Genomic DNA, 26,021 nt, shown 5'->3' on the forward strand with positions numbered 1-26,021 from the left:
TGGAGGAAAAAGTCCTTTGCGTAGCTCCTGTTGGAGCTGAGGAATGGCATTACGTTCTGTAATTTTATTCAAACTGATATGGGCCAATAAATATAAATGTGCGTGTGTGTTCGCTGTTTTAAAACATTTTAATGTTTAAAACATGATTTACTAATGCTGCTAAGGATGTCTAGAATTTGATTTACTGCATAGTATTGAATGTTTATACTTGTTCCTTGCGGAAATTCTTGCCAAAGAGCCATTTTATCTACAGGAATAATAAATAAGTCAATATGTGGATGGCTGTGCACATTTTCCCATATGTAGCTGTACTTGGGAAATGTTGTTTCCCACACAAACACTCTAAAGGTAAACTTAAGAGACTCACACAAGCCCTTGATGCCCAACAAGATCAGCTAGACATGGTGGTGCATGCCGGTAAGCCCAGATTGTGTGAAGTAGAGGCAGGAGGATTACGGATTGAAGTTCATTCTCAACTGCATAGGAAGGCCATAGCCAGCTATGTTAGATTCTGTCTCAGAGCAGAGGGCCAGGGAAATGAGTCAATGGGTAAAGCACATGCCGCACAAGCCTGATGACCCATGTTCAGATCCTCCAGTCTGGATCCACAGACTGTAAGATCCTCATGTAAAAAGCTGGAGACCTAACCATTTCCATAGTGTGAGGGGAAGTGGAGGCAGGAGAATACCTCAGAGCTCATGGGCTAGTTGGCCTGGAGTATGCAATGCAGGGACAGAGACAAGAGAGACTTCACCTCAAAAGAAGATGGAAAGTGAGAATTGACTCCTAAAAGTTTTCCTCTGACCTCCAAACACAGACACAGTCAGACAGTCAGACAGACAGACAGACACACACACACACACACACACAGACACACACTTAAGGCCGGAGATGTATGTAGCTCAGTGCTTGCTTAGCATACACGAAATCCTGGGTTCAATCCTCAGCACCTGTTTCAGTTAGGGTTTTATTGTTGTGAACAGACACCATGACGAAGGCAACTCTTATAAAGGACAACATTTAATTGGGGCTGGCTTACAGTTTCAGATGTTCAGTCCATTATCATCATGGTGGGAAACATGGCAGCACACAGGAAGACATGCTGCTGGAGAAGGAGCTGACTGAGAGTTCTACTTCTTGATCCAAAGGCAGCCAGAATGAGGCTCTCCTCTGTATGCAGCCAGCAGGAAGCCCTCTTCCACACTGGGAGGTGTTTGAGCACTAGGAGCCCTCAAAGCCCGCCTACACGGTGACACACTTCCTCCAACAAGGCCACACCTATTCTATAAGGCAACACCTCCTAATAGTGCCACTTCTCTTGGGCCAAGTATATTCAAATCACCACAGCACCCAAGCATGGTTCTGTTTCCCTGAAGTCCCAGCCCTTGGGAGGCAGACACAGGACAGGAAGTTCAAGGTCATTTTCAGCTACGCAGCAAGGTCAAGGCCATCCTAGGACACATAAGACTGTTTTTAAAAACGTGTATGTGTGTGTGTTTAGAGATGGCTTAATGCAGTAGTTCTCAACCTGTAGGTTGTGACCCCTTTGGGGTTAAGTGACCCTTTCACTGGGGTCGCCTAAGACCATTAGATATTTACATTACCATTCATAACAGTTGCAAAATTGCAGTTATGAAGTAATAACAAAAATAATTTTATGGTTGGGGTCACCACAACATGAGGATGTGTATTAAAGGGTCTCAGTGTTAGGAAGGCTGAGAACCACTGGCTTAGTGGTTAAGAGCATTTGTTCCTCTGGCAGAGGACCAGTTCCGTTCCCAGCACCCACATCAGGCAATTCAGAAACTCCTATAACTTCAGCTCTGGGGCATCCAATGCCCTCTTCCAGCCTCCATGCATAGGGACACATATACATAAATAAATAGTAAAATATTTTATAAAAGGTAGCCAGCAAGTCTAGATTCCAGGTGCTCTTTGGGTTTGAGGCATGATGGGTGTAAAGGCATACTTAGTGTATCTGTTTATCCATTCATTCACTCAGTATGTTAGCCTCCCGTGTTGTAACAAAGCACAGTGCAGAAGAGAAGCCATTTGGCTCAGAGTTTCAGAGGCTTTGGTCCATGGTCACTTGGTTCTGATGCTTCTAGGCCTGAGAAGAGGGAGAGCACTAGCAGGGAGCTCATCTGTGGTTGAGCAAAGCAGCTCACCTCACAGTGGACAGGAGACAGAGAACCTGCATAAGGGGAAACTCCTAGAGACAGGACATGCCTTAAAGGTGCTGTCCCTGAGACCTACGTGCTCCACCAGGGCTGTACCCCTAAGAACTCAGCTTCATAGTGTCCTCACCAACTGTAGCACATGACCCCAAGTCTAACTCCCATGGAAACCACTGCTTATTAGATTCCTGTGTCCCAGTCATTCAGTTAACAATAACTGCCAGTTTTCTTTTGATAAAGGCACATTTTCAAAAATTCTATATATGAATCCCTTGAAGGACTTTGAGATTATTTAATTCTCACAAATATCCTATAGGAAAAGTGTTTAGTCTACCTGAGAGAAGGGACAGGATTCCTTTTGTTTGTTTGCTTGGTTTTATTGCTCCCTTCAATTATGGAAATAAATAAAAATCCATTGTTAAGAAGAAGGCAGAAAGGCTGGAGAGATGGCTCAGTGGGTAAGAGCACTGACTGCTTTTCCAGAGGACCTGAGTTCAATTCCCAGCAACCACATGGTGGCTCACAACCATCTGTAAGGGGATCTGATGCCCTCTTCTGGTGTGTTCGAAGACAGCTACAGTGTGCTCATATAAATAAAATAAATAAATCTTTTTTTTTTAAAGCCTTTAAAAAAAAAAGAGAAGACTGCAGAAGTCATAAGACTATGAGAAGGTAGTCTGGGATTACTTATAAAAACCCACAGCTAATCCTGCTAACTGTAGGTGTTGTGTGCATGCATGCATGTGTGCGTGTTGGATAGACAGATAATATTTTTCTTTTATATAAACAGAATTGCATGGCAATGTAATTCTGCACTTTAATTGTTTTTCTTACATCTGACCGTGTATCAGCATACCAGACCACCCCAGTGTCCATAAGGTTCCAGTTCCCCGTTGTCCATGGCTGTATACATTTGCTTTGCAAACTCATAGGGTGGTGCTACACAGCTTCGATCCCACTAAATGGCTGAGACAGTCATGGTCTACACACCTGCAATCCTAGCACTCATGAGGCTGAGGCAGGAGGTTTGCTATGTTTTCAAATCCAGCCTGGGCTACAAAGTGCATTGCAGGTCAGCCTGGGTACAGTGAGACTCCATCTCAAAAACCAAAACAAAAGCATTGGGCATCTCTCCTGCCCTCCTCAACCTACCCCTCTCTCTTTCCTAGGTGGTGGGACTTCTCTTGCCTAACCAGACGCTGGCATCCACTGTCTTCTGGCAGGTAAGAGTCTGTGCAGAGGGCTCCTGAAGGAACAAATGTGTGTGTGTCTGTGTGTGCGTGTGCGAGTGCGTGTGCACATACACACACACACACACACTGGCATGGGACACCCTCCCCCCCCCCCATTGTCTCCTGCTTCATTCAGGCCCCTGGGTCAAGCGCTCCAATCCCCTAGCACTTACTCATAATCTACCAAAACCTTGATTCTGCTGAAAGGCCTTGAAAACCTCAGTGTGATGCCAGCCATTCTGTATCCTTTAACCTTCAGATGGAGGTGAGGAGGGGCCGGGTACCCTCACCTGGAGCATGGTGGCCTGTGAGTGGTGACTCATTCTGTCTGTTGGTTGCTTGACCCATGGTCAGTGACCAGAGGCCTATAGCCTCTTTCTGATACCAGCTTCCCCTAAATCTGGGCTTGGTAACCAGCAAGAAACACCTGTTGGTTCTGACAGAGCTTCTGGCAGGTAACAAGGGGTCAAATCAAGGAGGCTGTGTAGGAGGTGAATTCTTCTACCTTCTGGATTTTTCTGGAACATATTCAGATCTTGCAGTCAAGTGATATCTGCATGTTGAGTACTGTATCCCCACCATCACCCCAAGTTCACCCAGAAGTCACCTCAGTGTACCCATCTCTGTAGATAGAGCAGATTCCCATGACTTCTGGCCAGAGTGGAGGTGGGGTCTTCCATGGAGGTGACTCTACTTCCCTAATTTCTTTCCTTGTTGCCCTCAGTGGCTGAACCAGAGCCATAACGCCTGTGTCAACTATGCAAACCGCAATGCTACCAAGGTGAGTGCCACTGCCCTCTCTGCTCATGGCAGGTTTAGGTGGGAGTGACCTAGTCATCTTCTCTGACATGACATGCTAAGCACTCTGACATTAGTGCCAAGCACTGCCTTCTTTGGGTGCTTGGTCATGCTGCCATCCCTACAGACAGGCAGCACTTAGCTTGCTTGGCATGGGTCAGCAGAAGCTTTTGGGAAGGGCCCCGCAAGGGGTGGGTAAAATAAAGGTCTGTAGGAGTGGATTCTGCTGGCTTCCTGGCTCGTCTAGAGAAGCTAGTGCACTCAGATACTGGATCTGGAAGGTATCAGCATCCTGAGGACTGAGCTCCCCTAAGCACACCCAGAAGCCAGCTCAGTGTCCTCAGCTCCCAGGTTACTGATCACACAAGCTGACCTGTGACAAGGCCACCTTTCCTTCTGAACCATTCTCACATCCAGAGGAATCTGGGTTCCCCTCTGAGGGGTTGGTCTTAATATTTTCCAAAGTGGCAAAGAGAGCAGAGGAGCTGGCCTTTGCAGTAGGAACTTGAAGGACCAGAGACTCTAAGGATGCCCCTTCATCTAACTCTGCATATCTAGACTCTGGCAGGTTTCACCAATACGGCTCCACTCAATTGTTTCCTGTAACCTTAAACCAGCTATCTCCAAACTGCAATTGTAGCAGAGAGAGGTTCTTCAGTTTTTCTTTCTTTCTTTTTTAATGTTGGTACTTGAGGTCTTTTGTTCTGTGGAACTACTGGGCAACAGTAACATACTGACAGTGAAGCCCCCTGAGTCCTGGGCTGAGGGAGCTGTAAGAGCCAGCTAGACTGTAGCTGGTAAGACAATGCTATACAACACAGATGATGTGCCAGGCTGAAACACTTGCTTATAACATGGCCTTCCTAGATGATACCCTGAACAGCCTGGACATAAAGGACCTGTGAGAGGCCCTGCTGTTTCCCACCTCTAGCCAGCAGTGTCTGCTAAGATCTTTTTAGAACAAGGCAGAAGTAAAGGGGCCCAGCGATTCCTGCTCCGGCCTTGTATAGTCTGCTTTAACGGTTACTGAGGGAGGCCTGCCCCTTTGGCTTCCCAAGGGACTGCTCCTTGCTCGCCAAAGCAGAACATGGAAGCTTTGGAGACCAGTGTGTCTACCTTTCTGCCTGTCTTCCAGCCTTCACCTGCTTCCAAGTTCATCCAGGGTTACCTGGGAGCCGTTATCAGCGCTGTCTCCATCGCTGTGAGTAACTCCTACCTTGCTCCATGGTAGGCCAGTGTGTGGGGAATGGGGTCTGGAAGGGGATGCCTCGATATTTTCTAGGCAGGGAAGAGGCTGCTAGGAAGAACACAAATTGGTACTCCAAGGTGTTGGGGATGGAGGTGTGGAGTTCAGGGCAGGGAGGGCAGGATATCTATCCCTGTCTGTCCCTGCACCCAGCACTCTTTAGAGCAGCTTTGCTATTTGTCTCCCGGTGCATCATTTTCCTCAGAGCAGCCTATGGTGCACAGTCTATGGCTGTCTACAGTTCCAATTCACTGCTACTAAACCTCCTGGATCCAGGATCATGAATTCCCTCTTCCTGACTGATCTAGGGACAGCAACCATCTGCAGCTTGATGTTCCACGAGTAAAGACTGTGTGGTTTTCTTGGTCTTGGCTCTTAGAGAAGGCTGTTGGCTTCCATGAGCTGGGGATAGAACTGCCTCTATGCAGTCTCTTCAGGCTTGGTTGGAGGGTCAGGCTAGCTTCCCCAGAGGTTTATAAAGCTCTTCAAGTTGAGCCTTCGCAGTCCTGCAAGAATAAAGCTGGAATTCGTTACAGGAACTTGCAAATTGCCGAATAAAAGTGGGACTGATGATCTCAGGTGGGGGCAGCAAGCAGACAGCAGAGAGGGTGTGGACCACGCCTAGAGTAAAGAATCAGGCCTCTGAGCCCTTGTCTAATGTCAGTCCTAACCTTGAATGTGTGCCACTTTCTGGATCTCCAATGGAATAGCTTCCTACAACCGACTCCTGAGGGCAAAGTGCCTTTTCCAGCGGTCACCTCTGTCACTAGTAACACAACGAATGCCTTGTTAGGCAAAGGAAGAGTTCACATCAGGGCTGGGAATGCAGCTCAGCTAGTGGAGGGCTTGTCTAGTATGCACAAAGCTCTGATTCTAATCTCCAACACCATGTAAAATAGGTCCTGGTGGTCCAAACTTGCATGCAGCACTTAGGGTAGAGGCAAGAGGATCAGAAGCTCAAAGTCATCCTAAGGTATACAGTGAGTTTGAGGCTAGCCTAGGCTACACGGGACCCTCCCTTAACAAAAACGATGGCTTGATAGTCAAAAGCACTGACTGCTCTTCCAGAGGATCTGGGTTTGGTTCCCAGTGCCCATGTTGGGGCTCACAAAAATCTATAACTCCTGTTCTGGGGGATCTGATGCCCTCTTCTGGCCTCTGTAGGTGCTGCACATACATGGTGCACATACACGCAGGCAAAACACACACACACACACACACACACACACACACACCATTTAAAAAAATTGAAAAGAAAGAAAACACAACACAATGGAAGAATTCACATTTATGAATCTTTTGATAACACCTCTTTCCTTATCTCTTCTGACACAAACCATAACTGTACAAACTGTGTGATAAGCCATTCATCCTACCCTGTCAGTGCTACTGCTGTCTCTAAAGTAGAGCTTTGGGGCTGTCCTCAAGCAGCCCCTTTTATTTTACTCCCACGTAGAGCAAGCCACCTCCAAGTGAAAGTGGGGCATCCCTTTTTGTGCCTGGGATCTTGTTTGTTCCCTGAATGCCTTGCTGCCAGTTAGAAGCCATATGCAGCCAGACCTGTGTAGAAGGCTCACTGTGGAGAAACTGCCAATCTGCCTGGTAGACGTGCAACCCTGAATGGAACTTGGTTTGAGACTCAGATAAATTGGGGCGGCCTGACTCTGCTGGTCTGAGGCCTGGGCTCCTGAGACTGGAGAGGGCTCCCTTACCACCCTCTTGCTCTGTAAAGCACAAGGAGTTCAGAGCCTCCCTGGCTCAGCTGCTTCAACAGCCATCCTTTAAAGTAGAAGGGCCTGGGAGGAGGGGGCAGCACTGAGAAGGGCTTGAGTGAGGTCATTGCCTTGGTGCCTTCCCACTGGGCACGTGGCTCAGGAATTCAACTTATGAAAACTCTGGCCTCTCTGAGTTCCAGCCCTTAGGAACTGCCAATGGTGGGGGTCCCATCCATTCCATCCCAACACTTTGCAGGCCTGTACCTCCCTCAGATTGCTTGGTGGAGGGACAGAGAAGCCAGCAGTTACTTGGAACTTAGGGCTTGTGGAGACACCCTCTGCCTCCTCTTCTTTGCTTGGTTTCAGATCCCCCCAGAGGAGATTTTCTTTGACCCAAGTCCCAGAAATTTCTCGTTCTTCCTACACTCAGTCACACCCTGTCCTCTCATTGTCCCCAGTTGGATTACAAGTTAGCTAGGGACAGGCATCTGTCTCATACCCCACAGAGGGAACCACAGAGCTCTGTGCCATAAATACCTATTAATTAGGCTGCTGATTGATCGCTGGCCTTGAGGCCCCTCCTCTCCTCTCCAGGAGCCGGAGCCTTAGCAGTGGCATGCCCCTCCGCCTGACGACTTCATACAGCGAGGGGCTCACTCGGGCAGATGGAGTGGAGTTCCTGACTTGGAAAATCGGCAGCTTGCTTTCTTTTCTTTTGTGTGTATAAATCACAAAACTGCCAAAGACAGAGGCTTGATTTTATTTTCCTCTCCCTTGTTCTCTGGAACCCCAGGCCCTGCGGCCTCATTAACTGATTTCGGCTTCAATTAGAGACAAACCCCTCCCAGGGTGAGCCTGTCAGCCCCTCCCAGGGTGAGCCTGTTAGGAACAGATGACCTGCAAACAAGTGTCACGGCCCCAGTGGTTGGCCCAGTTCTGGCATTAATTAAAACGAGTCCCTACAAGCAGGTGGCTAGATGGCGCCTGACGGGATGAGAGCCGGTCCCAGAGACTAAGCTTAGCTGAGGTGCAGCCTCCTCTGTGGGGTCTGCAGAGCCCTGCCTTGCTTTCAGAAGGATCCTTGGCCTTGGCCACCAGCACCCCCTCACCAATCAGGCATTCCCCCAAATGAAGCCAAATGCTGGGCCCAGGATCGTTGGGGTGAGAAGCCTCTCTGGGCCCCCCCTAAATAGATTTGGCAATGTCTGGGGCTCTTGCTTTAGAATAAAAAAGAAATCCCGTCTTAAGTTATTTTTGAAAACCTAACAGTTTGCTGTCTTTTAACAAAGGAAACCTCTCTCTGTCTTCTTTGTGTTTTTGTTCTGGAGTTTGTGTGGAAGCTTCTGGGCTGGCCATCACTATCACTGTAAAGGGAGAGGTCAGGCAGGCTCCTGACTCCTTCTGCAAGGTCTGTGTTGGGCCAGACACTTTACAGGAGCCTGGGCTGTAGCTTGATATAGCTTTCAGAATGATGGGAGGGTGAATGGAGAGCACTGAGGCGGGCAGAGCCCTGGTGGCGCTGACCCTGAGGTACCTAATTCAGTCACAGGGCTGACACATGGGACAGATGGAGGAAGCCAACAGAAGGCAGTGCTGGATGTCCCAGAGAGAGGACATGGTAGATATAGAGGCATGCAGAAAGATGGGAACAGATTCTGGATGCTGTCAGAAGTGTGTCTGCCGTGTAGAGAGCAATGTTGATGGTGACAGTAGAGGACAGCAGCAGTCACCAGGGGCCATGAATGCCACACCAGGAATCCCAGACTGCCATTGCAGGGTCTTGGGCAGAAATAAGGGGTGGCAGATGACATCCACCAGTTCCTGAGTGGCAATAGACCTGGAGTTGGGGAGGAAGGCTCAGGGCTGACATCGTGTGTGACTGGTCAGGGTAGATCGATCGGTGGAGCCTGATGATAGAGATATGTTCATGTCCTGTCCCCAAGTCTTTCATCTTCAGCTAAGCCTTAGCTGCAGTGGCCTTTCCTTCAGGAACAATGCAGACCTCCTTCCCCCAGTGGTCCTTTCTATGTTGGATGCAGCATTTGTCTGTGGGGAGAAGCCCAGGAAGCCTTCTGGTTCTCATTGCTTGCTGGCAACTCCACATCCCCCGATGGTCAGATTAGTAAACAGCCACTTAAGTAGTAACAGTGGGCAATCCTTACAGAGTGCTGGCACTATGCTATTTCAGCCCCATTTTACAGATGGGGAAACTGAGAACAGACTGAAGCCAAGGGCAGAGCCTGTGCACTGCAGCCCAGGCTTACTCACACACTTCTGTTAACAAAGGTCCCATTGTCATCATGCTCCCATGGGGGCTTACTGATAAAGGAAAAACTAAGCAGTGTTTTAGCTTCTAGGTGGGAGAAAATGTTACTGTTTCCTTGGTAGGCAGGTCTCCCCACAGGCACTCTCAAGAATAAGGGAGATTAGTGGTAGCTCTTAGATCTACCACCAACCTTCATACTTGGTTTCTGGACCTCTATCTTCTGACCAACATTAAGTCAGTATTGTGATCCACAGCACACCCTGCCTCCTGTAAGACAAGATCTGGTTGGCTGTTCAGCAAGGGTATAGCCAGGTCTTTCTGTCCTCCTCTGGGTTCTCAGGGTCACAGTGGCACCCATGAATCCCGGTCCAGGTGATTGTCAGGCTACTTTCCTTTCAAATGACTTCTGGGTTGGAGAGGCCGTGGCAGAGACCCAGCAGCTGAATTTGAAGTGGTCCAGAAGCCTTCAGATGGCAGCACAGTGGCCAGTCTGACCCAAGTAGCAGCCCTGAATCCATTCTTGGGAAGAAGAGGGTCTAATGTTCCTTGCAGCCAGCACACTGTTCCTATCAAACACAGTTCAGGAATGAGGCCTGAGCCCTGGCCTAGCAGATAGGCCCCTCAGTCTCAGCTGGAGCTGACAGGAGCGATGGCTGTTGACTAACTATCCCATTCACCTTTGCTCTTCTGCCCCTGAGCTCATTGCCAAACAACAGGCTGGCTGAGACCCGAAGACATTTGACCTCCACTTACTTGGTAGCCAGGGTTAGTTTACAGAGCTGTGCCCTCTGGTGGGTATTTGTGGTACTTCAGTGATTTCCTGACCCACCCTTTGCCTTCCCTGACCCACACAAATGCAGGACCATTGGGCACATTATTGTCCAGTCACCCAAAAGAAATTTAAGGTCTGATCTCATGCCATCTCTCCTGTCAGTATGTCCCCTCCTCTGTTGTTCTTCAGGACCGCTTAGACTGCATGGACAGGTGCCTCAGAGTTCACAAACTCTTGCAGACAACCCAGCGTTACATGGCCGTGTCTCTGCAGAGCCCTTTTCCCTCCTCCCCGCTCTCTCCTTACCCAGCTACCTCCTACTCACCCCCATGGTTCAGTCATGTGTGCTTTGACGCACTGGTGACCTCTGACGCCTCCTCCACTAGCTGGGTACAATGAGCAGCTCAGGCAGCCCACAGACCTGGGCAAGTGCAGTGTTTGTGAAGGCAGATGCAGTGGTTTGCAAGGCTTTTGTTTGCCTTCATGCCTCAAACAACATTCACTCTGATTTATTCTAGACATATCACTAAGTCCAGACTCATTTTACCACATCTGAGAATTCAGTGGGTGGGTAAGAGAGGCAAGCCCTAGGCTCTGGAACTACTCAGTGTCTACTGGGAGAGATGGGTTTCTATTCAACTGCACAGATACAAAATATTGCTGCGGGTTTTTTTCTCTTCAGTTATCAGATGCATGCATTATTTTAGTTCAGAGATGTGTGAAAAGGCAAACACATAGGTATTTAGAGACTGATGGATACATGGAAGAACACTCTGGCCTTGGGCTGGGGGCTGGCTCAGATGGTGAAAGTGCTTGCTTTGGCATCTTGAAAGCCTGAGGTTGATTTTACAGCCCACATAAAAAGCCATGTGTGGGGCTTGAGAAAAGGCTCATTGGTTAAGAGCACCTGCTGCTGTTGTAGAGGACCAGAGTTTGATTCCCACATTGGGAAGTTCACAACTTTTTGTGACTCTAACTCCAAGACCCTCTTCTGGCTTCCACAGGCATATGCACATGCACACGCACACACACACACACACACACACACACACACACACACACTGAGTTAAATTAAAAATTAAAAGCCACACATGGTGGCTTATAGAGAATACTAGAGAAGACAGGCAGATTCCTGGGGCTCACTGTCCAGCCAGTCCAATGTACTTGGTGATCTCCAGGCCAGTGAGAGAGACACCATGTCTCAAAGAAATAAACACAAAACCAAAGCATGAATAGCATTTGAAGAACAAAGTCTGAGGTGGTCCTCTGGTCTATACACAGATACACTCATGCATGCAACACACAAAACATGAGTGCACACGTGTGTGTGCACACACTCACACAAGTGCACATGAACACATGGAAGCACATACACAGATGTATGAGCACACATGAACACATGGCACACACACACACACACACACACACACACACACACACAAACAAATACCCCAAATAAAGTTCCAGTTCCAGGCTCTTCCAGAAACTGTGAGGGAAGCACCTTGAGGCAGAGAGGCGGTCTGATATTTAGGTTGAAAGTGAGGCCTGACAGGAACAGTGCTCAGAGGCCCTGGGCGTGGGGAGAACTGGTTCATGAGAGAAGCCTACAAGTCAGTGAGGAGTGAGGTCACAGGGGTGGATATGAGCAGACACAGAAGAGCTACAGTCAAGATGCCTGGGAACAGGACAAATAGCTGAGGCTTGGGTGGCTTCCCTGTGGGCCTTGAGCAGCTCCTGTCCAGGAAGATCCAGAAGTCTCTTCAGGTGTGCCACTATACTGGTTTAGTCAGTGCTGGGGACTGAACCAAGATCTTCAAGCATATTAGGAAAGTCCTCTACCAACTGAGCCATAGTCCTGGTCAAAGAGGCCTGCTAGGGCTTCACTCCACCTTTTAAAAAGAAAAGACTCACATGAAAACATTTTAATTTCATTTCATTTTTATTTGTTCATTTATGTTTTTAGACACGATCTCACCACAATTAGCCCTGACTGGCCTAGAGCTCACTATGTAGACCAGACTGGAGTCAAATGTATAGATAGGCACCTTGCAGCTGGTAGCAGAGAAGGACACCTGGGCAAAGGTGAGGCAGAGTTAGACAGCCTTCCCTGGGGTGGAGGGAACGCTGTGGAGGTGCCAGGCTAAGTAAGGCCTGTTCCAACAGAGGGGTCTCCAGGTGTTGCATGTCCAGCTTGAGGAAGGACATAACCAGAGAAGGAGCAAGATGGCTTTGTCATCACCCCACCTGGTATCTCCCTGAAGGCCTTGCAGAACCAAGGTTGCCATCAGACATGTAGCTAATGACACTGAAGGTTTTATGTCATGGAGCTTCTGTCACGTGCTGTTCCTGTATGCTGCATGAAGTTTAGAAGAGCGCTTTAGGGGCTGGAGAGGTGGCTCAGCAGGCAAGGACACAGACTGCTTTGACAGTTCAGTTCCTAGCACCCAAATCGGGCTCCTCACAGCCGCCTCTACCGCCGTCTTCCAAGGATCTCTTCTGGCCTCCACAGTCCTCTGAACTCATGTGCACGTGCATGTGCACACACACACACACACACACACACACACACGGTTAAAGATTAAAAACAAAATTCACCAGGCATGGTGACACACACCTTTAATACCAACATTCTAGAAGCAGAGACAGGCAGATCTTTGTGAATTTGATTCCAGTCTGGTCTACATAGTGAATTCTAGGCCAGCCAGGGCTACTTGGTGAGATCGTGTCTAAAAACATAAATGAACAAATAAAAATGAAATGAAATTAAAATGTTTTCATGTGAGTCTTTTTTTTTTTTAAAAGGTGGAGTGAAGCCCTAGCAGGCCTCTTTGACCAGGACTATGGCTCAGTTGGTTGAGGACATGCTCAAGGATCTGGGTTCAATCCCCAGCATTGACTAAACCAGGTGTGGTGGCACACACCTGTAATCCTAGCCCTTAGGAGGTAGGGGTTGGAGGATCAGGAGTTCAAGGTCACCTTCAGCTGCTTTAAGGCCATCTTGGGCTACATGAAAGCATGTCTTGAAAGAACAAAAATATTAAAGTGTAAAAAACAAAAGTGAAATAAAGCTAGCATGTCCCGCATGTCTGGAATGAAATTTAGCACGAAACACATATCTATCTGAAAGTAAGCCAACATACCCAAGAGGGATCTGGGAGCCACAAAGCGGAGAGAAGGTCCATGCAGAGTTGGGAGCTCACTAGGAGGTAATATGGCTGCCTCACCCACCCACTAGCAATAGGCCTGGGGTATGTGCCAAAGACACAGAGAAGGCAAACGGCCACTTACTGTCACCCACTCAACGCTCAGCCATCATGCCCCTAGGACCTTGGACAGGGACAGGGACAGCCTGGGAAGGATCCCTGGGAGGGCTGCAGTTTGGGGGACTGAAGCCCGTCTGTTCTTGTTTCTCGGGGTCCTTTGACCTGGAACATTTGGTGGAGCCCATTAAAATTAAAAAGCCAAGTGGCTGGAGGCTCGGAATGCCAGCCCGTTTTCTCTGGCATGGCGGGTCCTGTTTAAGGGAACCAGCTGGCATTAATGGCACACAACGCATCGCGAACAGCAGCTAGCGATCAGAAGAATCAGAGCTAATAATCAGGTTCAGGGAAGATAATGAGATATGAACAGCTATTGCCGAGAGTCCCCCGGGGTCTGCCTTAACAGCCTCCAAATAAGCTACAAAACAGAAATTAACCAAACAGGGGCTCCATTTGGGCAGAGGGGGAAAACAAACAAGGTAGAAATTTGCACACGAATTCCTAATATGGCCATGCTGAAGCTCAGGACCTGTGGGACAGCAGCCACTGCCTGGAGGAGGCAAGGGGCCTTCTGTGACCACTTGCCTCCAAGGTGATTGTCAGGTCAGAGCCGCTGGTGAGAGACCTGAAGAAAGAGAAGACTAGTTTCCTATGGCTCACTGGAGACTCGGGCCATCCTCAGGCTAGGTTCTCAATTGGCATGCAGCAAACTAGCTAGGCCACCCCTTCAAGACAGTGGTAGACCAAGCCAGTGGGGGAGAATAGCCAGCCAGGGAGGGGTCAGCTTCAGGCTGGCACAGAAAGTCTCAGTGTTGGCTACAAACAATAGTTTCTAGTCTCTCCCCAACCCCCAACCCCCAACCCCCTGCACTTGAGCTCTGCCCAGTCCCAGGAGGCTGCCAGCCTTGGAGAAGCTTGGCCCTCCTTGTTCCTTTCCCCCACTCCTGCTTCCAATACCTTCAATACTTCATCATCTTTCTGTATGTATGTAAGATGTGTTTGGCATCTATCTGTGTCTAGGCCTGCCACCTGCCAGGTCAGCTGCTGCTTCCCATTTATACATCACCTGGACCCCAACCCCTAATGGCCTTTGTCAGGGGTCCCATGTTATGCACATGGTCTGTGGTTAAAGTTGCTTCTTGAGAAGGAGGCTGTGCTAGTTGCTTTCCCATTGCTGTGATCCAAGACCTACAAGGAGCAACCTAAGGAAGCTCACAGTGAAGGTACTGTGTATCACGGCAGGGAAGGCATGGTAACGTGGTGGTGGCTTGTCACATTGTATCCACAATGTGAAGAAAAGCAAGATGAAGGCTGGGGCTCAGCCTGCTTTCTCCTTTTTATGGGGTCTAGCACCCTGGCAAATGTTTAGGGTGGCTCTTCCTACCTTGGTTAACCCAGTCTAGAAACTCCCTTACAGACATACTCAGAGGATTATTTCCTAGGTGATTTTAGATTCTGTCAAGTCAATGGTATTAACTATCACAGAGGCCAGTTGCCAAGTGGGTGTGAAACTTTGGAATCAGCAGGCCTCGGGTTCAAATCCTAACTTTAGCTGCCATGAGATAACTGTCTATCCTTGACAAAGTTACTAGTCCTCTGAGCCTGCTTCTTCTTAGTAGAAAGGGGCTTTTATTAAGATAGTGTGTGTGGCAGCTGGGACGTAGCACATAGAGCCCTTGCCCAGGCGTCGCAGGATGCCAAGCATCCTAGGCTCACCCCCAGCACTGCAGAATATAAAAGCTCTTGCAAGCAAAAGTGTTGGTAGCACATGTGAGATCCCTAGACCCTTGCTGTGACCTCCATGCTTTTCCTCTGCAGTTAGGTTATGGTGCTCAGGAGGCCATGTCTGAGTCGCTCATTGCAGAGAGCTGGGGATACCTGACTCTGTAAGCTCTGTCTGAGCGGTTCCCGAGATGGTCAGGGGCCTTCAGAAAGGCCCTGGTGTGTCACCAAAATATGGAGATTCTGTTATTCAGTTCCTGCCACTCAGCTGCCCTCAGGCAAGCAGCAGGGACAGGGACAAGGGCTCTGAACATCACCATGAGAGTTAGGATATACATGCCACACTGACAGCTGAGGCTGGAAGTTGCTGGCTGCCTAAGGGATGATTAGCTGGCACACCCTTGTCCCATATCCCTCCACTGGAGCCTGGGCCCAGCCGGTCCTGTTCTACTGCAGGCGGTCTATCTCCCTGATAGAGGGTTCCCAAAGCCCCAACAACCTAAAAGGCTAAGTATAGAACCAGTCTAGGAACACAGAGTAGCCTGATTAGCCAGCAGGAGTCCAGAGCTGAGAGCAGGCTAGATCTTGCCATGGTCCTCACTGCCTCCTCTTCCTGGGATGGACCATCAGGGAAGGGCTGGTTAGGCCTCAGTCTGGGAATACCAAGATTTCTGGTATTCTGCTCTCTCTCCATGTCCACTGCTCCTCTAGCTTCTAGGTAGTTCTTCTCTGATAGCCTAAACCACACTCAGGTCCCCAGAGATCCCTGTGTTGAATGCTCCATCCAGTTGTCTGCTTGTACCCGTATGCCAACCACAAGCTCACTGAGCATGTGCTCTGGGCTATTAGATACAATGTCTGGTGCCACACATACACAGAAAAAACCTGCAGTCCTTCCCTCCCAGAGGGGCAGGGGCAGGGATGCCAAGGACTAGTGCTTGGAGAGACATACCAGGGAAACAGGATCAATGGTCTGCCTGCCTGAGAGAGGTGATGTTGTCATGTGGCTGCACTTTCTGGGTCCTCTTGTGTGCCAAGCTCCTCCTTTTCTACCTGTTCTTATCACAAGCCCCGAATGTGGTAGAAATAACTATCCTTTTTCTACCACCAGACAGTGACGTAGAGAAAGGATAATGAGTCACCTGCCTGGGGTCCCACTGCTAGTAAGTGACAAAGACGTAGACTTCAGAGTTGGTCCTGAGGGAACAGGTGTGTGGCCTGAGGTGGGTGGGGCCTAGGGAATGGGTCAGCAAAGGCTAGAGGCCAGAAGGCCCAGTTTGCCTCAGAAGGGCTGCACCTGGGGTGTGGGGTATGAGGGAAATTGGAGGGATCCCCTCCCACTGTCCCTCCAGCTCTACTCCTCCCTCCCATGAACCCTTGCAGCATCATGCACCTTCTTCTGTTTTCTTTCCTTCCTAAGGTGGGCCTTAATGTGCTGGTTCAGAAAGCAAACAAGTTCACGCCAGCCACTCGCCTTCTCGTGCAGAGATTTGTACCCTTCCCTGCAGTAGGTAAGATCTGCACACAAATGTGTGCGTGTGTGTGCGTGCGCGTGTGTGCATATGCGTGTGCATGCTGTATGGTGGAGGTCTCGGGAACTCCCAAGCACCTGGGTGAATGGTGGTCCTTCCACATCACATCTCCCTGATGCTTGCAGACTCCTGGTTCGGAGATCTAGAACAAAATTCACACAGGTAGAAGAAAGGATGCAGGACCCACCCACCAGCTCAGTGCATGAGATGCAGCTTCAGCACAAACTCTTGGGTGTTTGTTTTGTTTTGTGGCGCTCGGGATGCTTCAAGCACATATGGCAAACATCCTACCAGCTGCGCTCCATTCTTATCCTTTTGTCTGTTTGAGACAAAATCTCAATCTGTAGCTTAGGCTGGCTTGACACTCACTATGTGGCCAAGGCTAGCCTCAGACTCCCAGGAGACTTAGCACAGAGGTAGTGTATTTGCTCCTTTGTTTTGAGATGGGGTCTCGTGTATCCCAGAGTTGCCTCAAACTTGCTGTGTAATGGAGAGTAATCTTGAACTTCTGGCCCTCCTGCCTCTGCCTCCCCAGTGCTGGGATTAGAAGTATGCAGCTCTGGTTCATTAGGCACTGTTGATCTAATCCAGGGCACCCTGCATACGAGGGAAGCACTATTATCAATTAAACCCAACCTCTAGCCCAGCACAGGGAGAGACTGAACCTGGATCTCCAGCTCCTATGGATCAGCAGACAGAACACAATCCATGCTGTGCACGTGAAAAGTATTCATAATGAACCTTAACCAAAAAAATCTACAATCTTGGTAGCGTGAGTTTGTCCAGCAAACAGTAAAAACCAGGACTCGGATATTTGTCATCAGGAACGCAAGGCAGTCCGTGCCACATTGCATCTGTGACTCCGAGTCCTGCAAGCATTGCTTCTGTGCAGGACAAGCCCAAGTGAGCACCTGACATTTCAATGGCTATGTCTTACTTTTTTTAAAAAAAATTAAGGTAAAAGCCATATTGATTAGCTGATCTTGGGAGTCCACACACCAGGATGTGGGAGGTGGAGACAGGAGGATGAGAAGTCTAAGACCATCCTTAGCTAATGAGCTTGAGGCCAACCTGGGCTATAGGTAACAGCCTGAGTTCAATTCCTAAGACGTACATGGTGAAAGGAGAGAACTGATTCCCGAAAATTGTCTGACTTCCACACATGCCCCCATAAGTAAGTAAGTAAATTTAAATGTGTATCTATTACTAAACCATAATAAAAGTTTTTTGATAACATGTTTTAATCTCTTTATAGATTGAGTTTTGCTTACACATATAGAAACATTCATCTGAGAGGTATATTTAGTCTTCACGTGACTGTCAGAGGGGCCTCAGGCTGCAGGACAACTCAGAGGGTTTTATTGTTGTTGTTGCTTTGGGTGGTGGGGGGTTGGATTTTCTTGTTTTTTTAAAGATATGTTTCTCTGTGTAGCCCTATCCTGGAACTCACTCTGTAGACCAGGCTGGCCTTGAACTTAGAGATCTGCCTGTCTCTGCCTCTAGAGTGCCGGCATCAAAGGCGTGCGCCACCACTGCCTGGCTAACTCACAGGTTCTGTTGGACCTTTAGGATGTTACACAGCTCTGGCTGGCTTTCAGGAAGTGCCACCCAGTTTCAGAAAAGGAGACTACTGTGAAGTTTATTTATTTTTAAAGAAATAACTGTAAATACAGCACAAAACAGTTCATCATTTGTTGTTCAAAGAAGGATACATAAATACTAAGAACGCTTTCAGAGTCCCCTTCTCAGAATCTTTGCCAGAGGACAAAGGTGGGGGCTGGCCCAGGGTCTGAGGTTCTGTGACCTTCCTGCTGTTACTGCCCAGTCTAAAGCGCTGAGTCAGAGCCAGGCTCATGGCCATGACCTGACCTTCTCCTCCTGTGTGTGATATGCAGGCTTGGGACTCTCCATCTACGGCCCACAGCTGCACGTGAGGCCACAGACCAGACTCTACTGACAGGAATGGGCTGTGCAGTACCTACCAAATGGGGCAGCCTCACCCCCTGCACGCCCAGTGGCTAATAAACTCCCAGAACCAAACCCTTGGTGGAGCCTAGCCAACTCAGATAATTGCTATAGCAACTCCACAGTTGTAATGATCTCTTAGCTATTTCTGCCGTGGGCCATTAATGAAATAACTCTTTAAGACTGACTTTGTCATGGGGTCTAATTGAGCAACAAACGTGGCTACTCCGTGGCTGGGCTGTCTATGCCACCAGGGCTGGAGGGTCAGAGGCAGCCTAGACTGGCTCTGGGGCTCCACTGAGATGTAATTGGGACTTGGGGAACAAGCCTCAGATAAGAACTTTGCCAGTGGCTTGTTCCAGCCCTATCCAACCCACACTGTGCTGTGACCTTGAGCTGATCTTAACCTCTCTGGGACTCCCTCAGGAGGGGAGACCTTTCCTCTGTTCTGAGTCTCTCTCTCTCTCTCTCTCTCTCTCTCTCTCTCTCTCTCTCTCTCTCTCCCTCCCTCTCCCTCTCCCTCTCCCTCTCTCTCTCTCTCTCTCTCTCTCTCTCTCTCTCTCTCTCTCTCTCTCTCCTGCTCCTCTCAGTGTTAGCCCGATTCCCCTCCCCTCTTTCTTCTTCTTGGACTGAGTTTTCAGCCCTCCCACGAAGATCAGCCATTCCCACGCGGGCTTGAGGCCCTTGTGTCCATAGCTGGTTGTATATCCTGTGCTTTGCAAGTTGCTCCTCCTCGCTCCCAGGCCCATCTGCAATGAGGCTTCTGTTTATTCCTCTGTCAGTGATTGCCACAGCGAGGACAAAGCCTTCATCTGCACCCTGCACTTGGTCTCTCTGTACCATGTCCCTCCATGCCCTGGCCAGGACAGAACATCTGTAGTCACCTCCCTCTTGCTTTCTGGGGCAGGATGGCTAGTCATCATTAGGTGACTCCGAGAAGCTTGCTCTGCACTGGCTTCACCATGTGACAGGTTCACTTTCCCCTTGGGGAACCAGTGTGATGGGAGGACTCTGTCGTAGGAGGGAGTGGGATGCAAGAGGGTCTGTAAATGATGGGGATCCTGAGAAGACCACAACTTCCTTTTTCTTTCTAAGCAAGCAAGCTCCCCACTTCTCCAACTGGCTCCTCTACATGCCTGTCCAGGTGAAAGCCTGCCAGGAGGGTAGGACGTGTCTCCTCTGGGCTCTTGCGGAGAAACCTGCCTTTGGAGCTGAGAGACTGAGGTGTTGTGTTCCGGGGGTGGCCAGGCTGTGCAGTGTCTTGCAGTGAGCACTGCATCGCCAAGCTTGCCCTGACTTTTCATCTGGGATTGTGTGAGCACTGGTGTGCATGTGAATGCTGAGTGCACAGAAAGTGAGCCCCAGATGCTCCCTGCAGCCACCCCTCTCCCTTAGGGAGGTTTTCTGCACCCACAATACCCTGCCCTGGTCTAGAACAGCAGTCATGTGGGAGATGGTGGTTTCTATTTATACATGGAGATGGTAGGAAAGAAGGTGAGCCCGGGAGCACGTGTGCTGGCATCGGAATCGATTGGGGACTGGTAATTAATTTGTTTAGACCTTAATTAATTCTCCAGTTCTTTCTTATTTGTGGACTGTCACGCTTAATTGTGTTCAGGAGCTCAAGCTTGGAGCAGGCCCTCCGTTAATTGCTGTGAGGCTGCTGGGAGGTGGGAGTTAATGGTTTGGGAAGCTGGGCAAACAGTGCCATTAAAGGTCAAAGAGGAGCTGCTGGGAAAATGCACACCTCTGGTCCAGACACGGTCTGCAGAGCTGAGCCTGCTTTACAGGAGGCAGGTCCCATAGAGAGCCTTTCTATGAGGCCTTGGAGGAAATGTGCTGGAGGCGTGGGTCTCACAAATGACACTGAGAAAGGAGGCAGGTCTGTGGTCAAAGGCGGATGGAGCATGGCCTCCAGAGACGTGGAAATACCAGCAGTCACATACTTAGTGTATCTTGTCGGAGTCGGTATCGCTGGCTCCATGTGCGTGTATGTAGGTTGGAAGTCTCACTTCACTCTACTGTGGAAGAGGAAGCAAGCAGCTAGTGCTTTTGGGTAATGAAAACCTTAGCTGAACCCTGCACACCCCTGAGCTTGGGCCTCTATTAGTTGCTGTTCTCATGCTGTAACAAAAGCTTCTGACGGAAGGCAGGGGTTATTTTTGTACCGTTTGTAAGTCTGACTGTAGTCCATCATGGCGAGATGTCACGACAGGAGGAAGCTTGGGTCACTTTGTAAGTACATGGGCAAGCAGAGGGTGGTGAGTGCTGATGCTCAGCTCTCTGGCTTCCTTTCACTCAGCCCCGGGCCCAGCCCTTGACATAGGACTGCCTACACTTAGGGTCAGTCTTCCCTCTCACTTAACCTGCTGTAGAAATTCCCTCACAGACAGATCTGTCTTCCGTGCGATCCTAGGTCCTGTCAAATTGAGAATCAGTGTGAACTGTGTCGACCTGCCATAGGATAATAGTCTTTTATAGCCCAGAAATTACATCCTTGGCTAGGAAGTCTTCTGGGGTCATTCCTAGGGGTCTCTTTTATGAGTAGTCAAAAATGTTTCGCTGCCATATTTTTTTTTTCTGTTCTCCTCAGGGAGCTGTTGCTCAGGACTTCTAGAAAGTCTTAGGGAGGGAGGAAAGAGTCTCCTGTTTCTTTATACCCAGTGAGCCTTAGAGCTGCCCTTTTGTGCCCTTTCTATGCCCCAGGCCACAGGGGCCTCCATGACATTGACTCTGCTTTGCTTCCCTGCAGGAGGTAGTTGGTAGTGCTGCCAGAGCCTCAGCCCCTCCCCTATCAAAGCATAAGCCCCCATTCCTCATCCCCTGTGAGCCAGGAGGCAGTGCTGTGTACCTGTGGCAGCCTGGGGCCCTGTGACAGGCCCTGTGACAGGTGTCCCCCATGAGGGTCACTGGTGTTTTGTAAGGCACCCATATCCCAGCCTGGGGCCCTGTGACAGGCCCTGTGACAGGTGTCCCACATGAGGGTCAGTTGTGCTTCGTGAGGCACCTGTACCCCTCTGAGGCTCCGCTGGAGGAACCTGCCTGGACCTTTGCTTACTTCTGACCCCCTGAGCTCTGGCTGCTGTCTTCCTCTTCTCGCTGAGCTTCAGGCACTGGCCCAGATGTTCTCTTCCCCACACCTCAGCCCTACACTTGGCTGCCAAGTACTCTGTTTCCCTGTGTCTATCCAGGATAGGCTGTTCAAGGTCAAGTTTGCCTCCCTTGTCAGACTGTGTGGGTGTTCTAGGATCTTAGGGTTACCGTTCCTCAGCCACCCCCCCCCCCCGCCCAGCAAAAAGTCAAGGTCGGTATTAATTACTTTCTCACTACTGTGACCAAATATCTGCGAAGAAGAATCTTAAAAGAGAAGGAATTTGTTTATTTTGGCTTACAGTTTAAGAAGGAATACATCATGGTGGTGAAGTCATAGCAGCAAGAACCTGGAGTGGCTAGTGACATTGAGCCTACAGTTAGGAAAGAGAGAGAGGAGAAAGAGAGAGAAAGAGAGAGAGAGAGAAAGAGAGAGAGGGAAAGAGAGAGAGATATATGTTAGACCTCAGCTTGACACCTTCCACCCATTTTTCATGTGTGTGTATGCATGCCTTTTTATGTGTGGCACATGTGGTTGTGCATGCATACATGTGTGATGTATGTGTGTGCTTGTGGAGACCTGAGGAGGAGGGTGGACACTCTCTCCCATCCTGCCTATCTTATTCACCCAGGCTGCATCTCTCAGTCAGACCCAGAGCTTGTTGATATGGCTAGTCTTGCCAGCCAGCTTCCTCTAGGGTCCCTGTCTCTGCCTCCGAGGCTGGAGTTACAGGTGGGTCCCTACACTCACCCAGAATGTACATGGGTTTCTGGGGATCCAAACTCCTCAGTACTTGCACAGCAATCACTTTTAACTGCTGAGCCACCACCACCCCCAACCCTAGACTCTCTCCTTTTGTTCAGCACAGAGCTGCAGCCCAGGCGCGGTGCTGCCCACATACAGGATGGGTCTTCCCTCCTGGGTTGATCCTGTCTGGAAACTCTCATAGACACCTCCAGAGGTTTCCATGGTTATTCTAAATCAGGTTGACAATGAAGATTAGCATAACAGGGTCTCATGTGGGGCTTGTTAATGCTTAAACAAGTGTGTTCGCACAGAAGGCTCAGGCTCAGTTGCTCAGAGTGGAACTCTTGCTGTTGATGACTAGAGTCTGTTAAGTTTTCTTGCTCTTTGTCTCTTGGTCCATTCTTTGAGTCAGTAGATCATCCCTCACAAACTTATCCCGGGCATATGCTCACGTCCTTCTGGTCTGTGGGCACTATGTCTTTGAGATGGTATCCTAGGATCATCCTGTATGTCTTTACAAGGATTATACCAATAGCCAGGGTCTCATGAGCCCTTAGTGCAGGTTAGCCCTCCATCTGCCCCCCATTGCCCTGACCAGAGTGACAAAAACCAACTGTGGTGGCACATTCTTATAATCGTAGCATGTGGAAGGAGAAGGCTCAGAGTTTAAGATTATCCTTGGCTACACAGTGAATTCAAAGTCATCTTGGATGGCAGGAAATGCTATATCAAAATATCAAAGCATGGGACTGGAGAGATGGCTCAGCAGTTAAGAAGTATGTGCCGCTCTTACAGAGGACCCCAGTTTGGTTCCCAGAATCCACATTCAGTGACTTGCTGCCGTCTGTCACTCCAGCTTCAAGGGAGATCTGACACCCCTAGACTCTGCAGACACCCACTCAAGTGTACACTCATGTACACGCATGTGTACAATCTGCACAGGGACACACACGCACTCTGGCATTGTGGAACATTAGTTTGGAGACAAGCATTGGTCAGATGCTCAAAATGGCACAAAAACAAATGTTCTTGTGACAAATGCTGTAAAATTTCATAGAGACTGGGGCTTGGGCTCGGTGCTGGAGTGTTCATCTAGCATGCCTGGGGTTTGGCCACAGTACTACAAGGTGTGTGTGTGTGTGTGTGTGTGTGTGTGTGTGTGTGTAGACAGACATTGTTTCCAGACAATCTCCTGATACTTCCTAGATTTTAGGAATTTAACCTAAGCTGATGTTTTAGGAAGTGTGCATTCCATTTGAAGACGGTCACCCACTGACTTCTCCATCAGAGGACTGTGTGCACAAGTGACAGGGATTCAGAGCACCCCAACCTATGTAAAAACTCCAGGCATGGCAGCATGTGCCTGTAATCCCAGTACTAGGGAAGCAGACAGGAGGCTGGCCAGGCAAGCCTAGCCTAATTGGTGAATTCCCCGACAATGAGATTTCTTGTCTCAAAGGAGGTGGATGGAATGTCTGAGGATGACACCTGAGGCTGTCCTGTGGTCCCCTCAAGCACACAGATACATGCACATTCACACACATGAACACACGTCATGTAGTCACACAAATAGTAAGGGGCCACTGCCTGACATAACTGAGGGACTTGCGGTGAAATACTGGATGTCAGAGGGGTCGCATGCGCTCCATTCAGAGGAGGTCCGCCCTGAACATGCCCACTCTGTGGTTGGTGTGTGGCTCATGCTAGTTTCTGTTGTGTCACTGAAGATGGAACAGCCAGAGTGAAGGAGTTTGTATTCAGAGTGGCTCTGACACAATGTGAGCCTGGCAAGGATGGCAGGACCTTCTGACAAAGCCATTGTCATTGAGATGAGCTGAGTGACCCTTGAGTTTTAGGAATGTGTCTCCTCAGCAGCCTGACCCAGAAAGCACTAAGGGATATTCATATGTGACTAAGTCACCACTTTCTGGGCAACTTGCCTAAGTCCTGGCATCCTGTAGGTCCTCAATAAATATTACTGAACAAATAGCTTTCTAACTCAAGAGACTTGACCACTCCTAAAATCTGGTAGGTAGAGAGACCCGGAGTCAGAGAAGGCAGAGGGGCAGTAGGCTTGGAGAGAAGGGCAATGAAGGCAGGAGGGGCAGGGCAGCTACAGGGCACAGAGACAGCACCTTGGAGTCCTGGATAGGCTTTAAGCCACACTCATCCTGTTGTCTGGGAAGCCACTGTAGTCTCCAGCATGGGAACTGGTGGGCTGAGGAAGCTTTTAGAAGATGTGTCAGCGCCCCACTTCTGCCCGACTTCTAATGTACTCAGAAGAGGGGTGTCTTAGCAGGAATCTTATGTTACTGTGTGTGTGCACACACACTGCATATGGATATGCATGTGAAAGCCGGAGAACTCCTCTCACTGGCCTAGGACTCTCAAGTAGAGCTAGGCCCCTCTAGGGACTCTCCTGTCTCTATCTCTCGGCACTGTGATTACCAGCATACCCTGTCACACCCAGCTGTTCCCACGGGCACTAGCGATTGAGTGTAGGGCCTGTGCTTAAGCAGCAGTGTCATTACTGAACTGTCTCCCAGCTTTCTTAGCAGGATTCTGATGGCTAGAGACTCCAAACTTCAGAGTTAGCTATACCTAGCATGTACAAACTGAGTTTTTTTTTTTTTTCAGTTTAGCAATTTCCAGTCCTGAGTAGGTGACACTTCAGTATGGGCTGTGAAACTTTCCCCTGATTCTCACACTATTTAAAAGAAAATCTGGGCCACTTAGAGCTGCCTCTCAGATGTTGTATTGGGACATGCTGTGACATTAAGCAAATATTAAGGTCAATGTGTCTGTTTAGTGAGCATTGCTCCTCCAAAGACAGAGGGACTGTGTTCTAAGAGGGACTGTGTTCTGAGAGGGGCTGTCAGTGTTCTGAGGACAGCCCTGAGATTGAAAAGGAAGAGCATATGAGTTGGTCACTGTAGTAAGGTGTATATGTGTGTGCCTGCAAATGTGCAGGACCCCTGCTGCTTGGCCTGAGAGCCTGGCTATGGGAGCTGCCTCTGAAGGGAGGATGAAGCTAAAGGCCATGGGTCAGAAGAGACTACTGTTTGATTCTCCAACTTTTTATGCAGTTTGAACTGTTTACCATGCTATGATGGTTAATATTGATTGTCAACCTAACAGGACCTAGAATCACCAAAGAGACACGCCTCTGGGCACGCTTGGGAGGGATTATCCAGATTAAGTTAATTGAGGTGGGAAATCCAATTCAATGCCACAGGCTGTGAAAAATGAGGAAGGGAGCAGAGCATCCAGCATTCACTGATCTTTGCTTTCTGACTGTGGATACAAAGTTACCTCTGGCTCCTGCGGTCCTGCTGTAACCGCTGTGATGGACTGCATCCCTTGGAACTGTAAGACAGAATAAACTCTTTCTTCCTTAAGTTGTTTCGTGGGGTATTTTGTCACAGCAAGACAGGTAACTAGTATACCTGACACATGTACATCGTGTGTGCACGTGACACATGTACATCGTGTGTGCAC

The 26,021-nt window shown here is 49.2% G+C and overlaps 1 protein-coding gene across 6 annotated transcripts in view; it reads left to right on the top strand.

Moving 5' to 3' along the window:
* Sfxn5 (sideroflexin 5) overlaps positions 1-26,021 on the top strand; it is a 123,597-nt gene that overhangs the window by 58,373 nt on the left and 39,203 nt on the right. For all 6 annotated transcript variants that reach the window (XM_028762307.1, XM_028762308.1, XM_028762309.1 and 3 more), the window contains 4 exons: positions 3,347-3,400; positions 4,134-4,190; positions 5,343-5,408; positions 16,609-16,699. In XM_028762307.1, coding sequence (XP_028618140.1) covers positions 3,347-3,400; positions 4,134-4,190; positions 5,343-5,408; positions 16,609-16,699 — 268 coding nt within the window. The remainder of the gene's footprint in view (positions 1-3,346; positions 3,401-4,133; positions 4,191-5,342; positions 5,409-16,608; positions 16,700-26,021) is intronic.

The sequence above is a fragment of the Grammomys surdaster genome, unplaced genomic scaffold, assembly GCF_004785775.1.
Source record: "Grammomys surdaster isolate TR1022 unplaced genomic scaffold, NIH_TR_1.0 133, whole genome shotgun sequence".
Classification (NCBI taxonomy): domain Eukaryota; kingdom Metazoa; phylum Chordata; class Mammalia; order Rodentia; family Muridae; genus Grammomys; species Grammomys surdaster.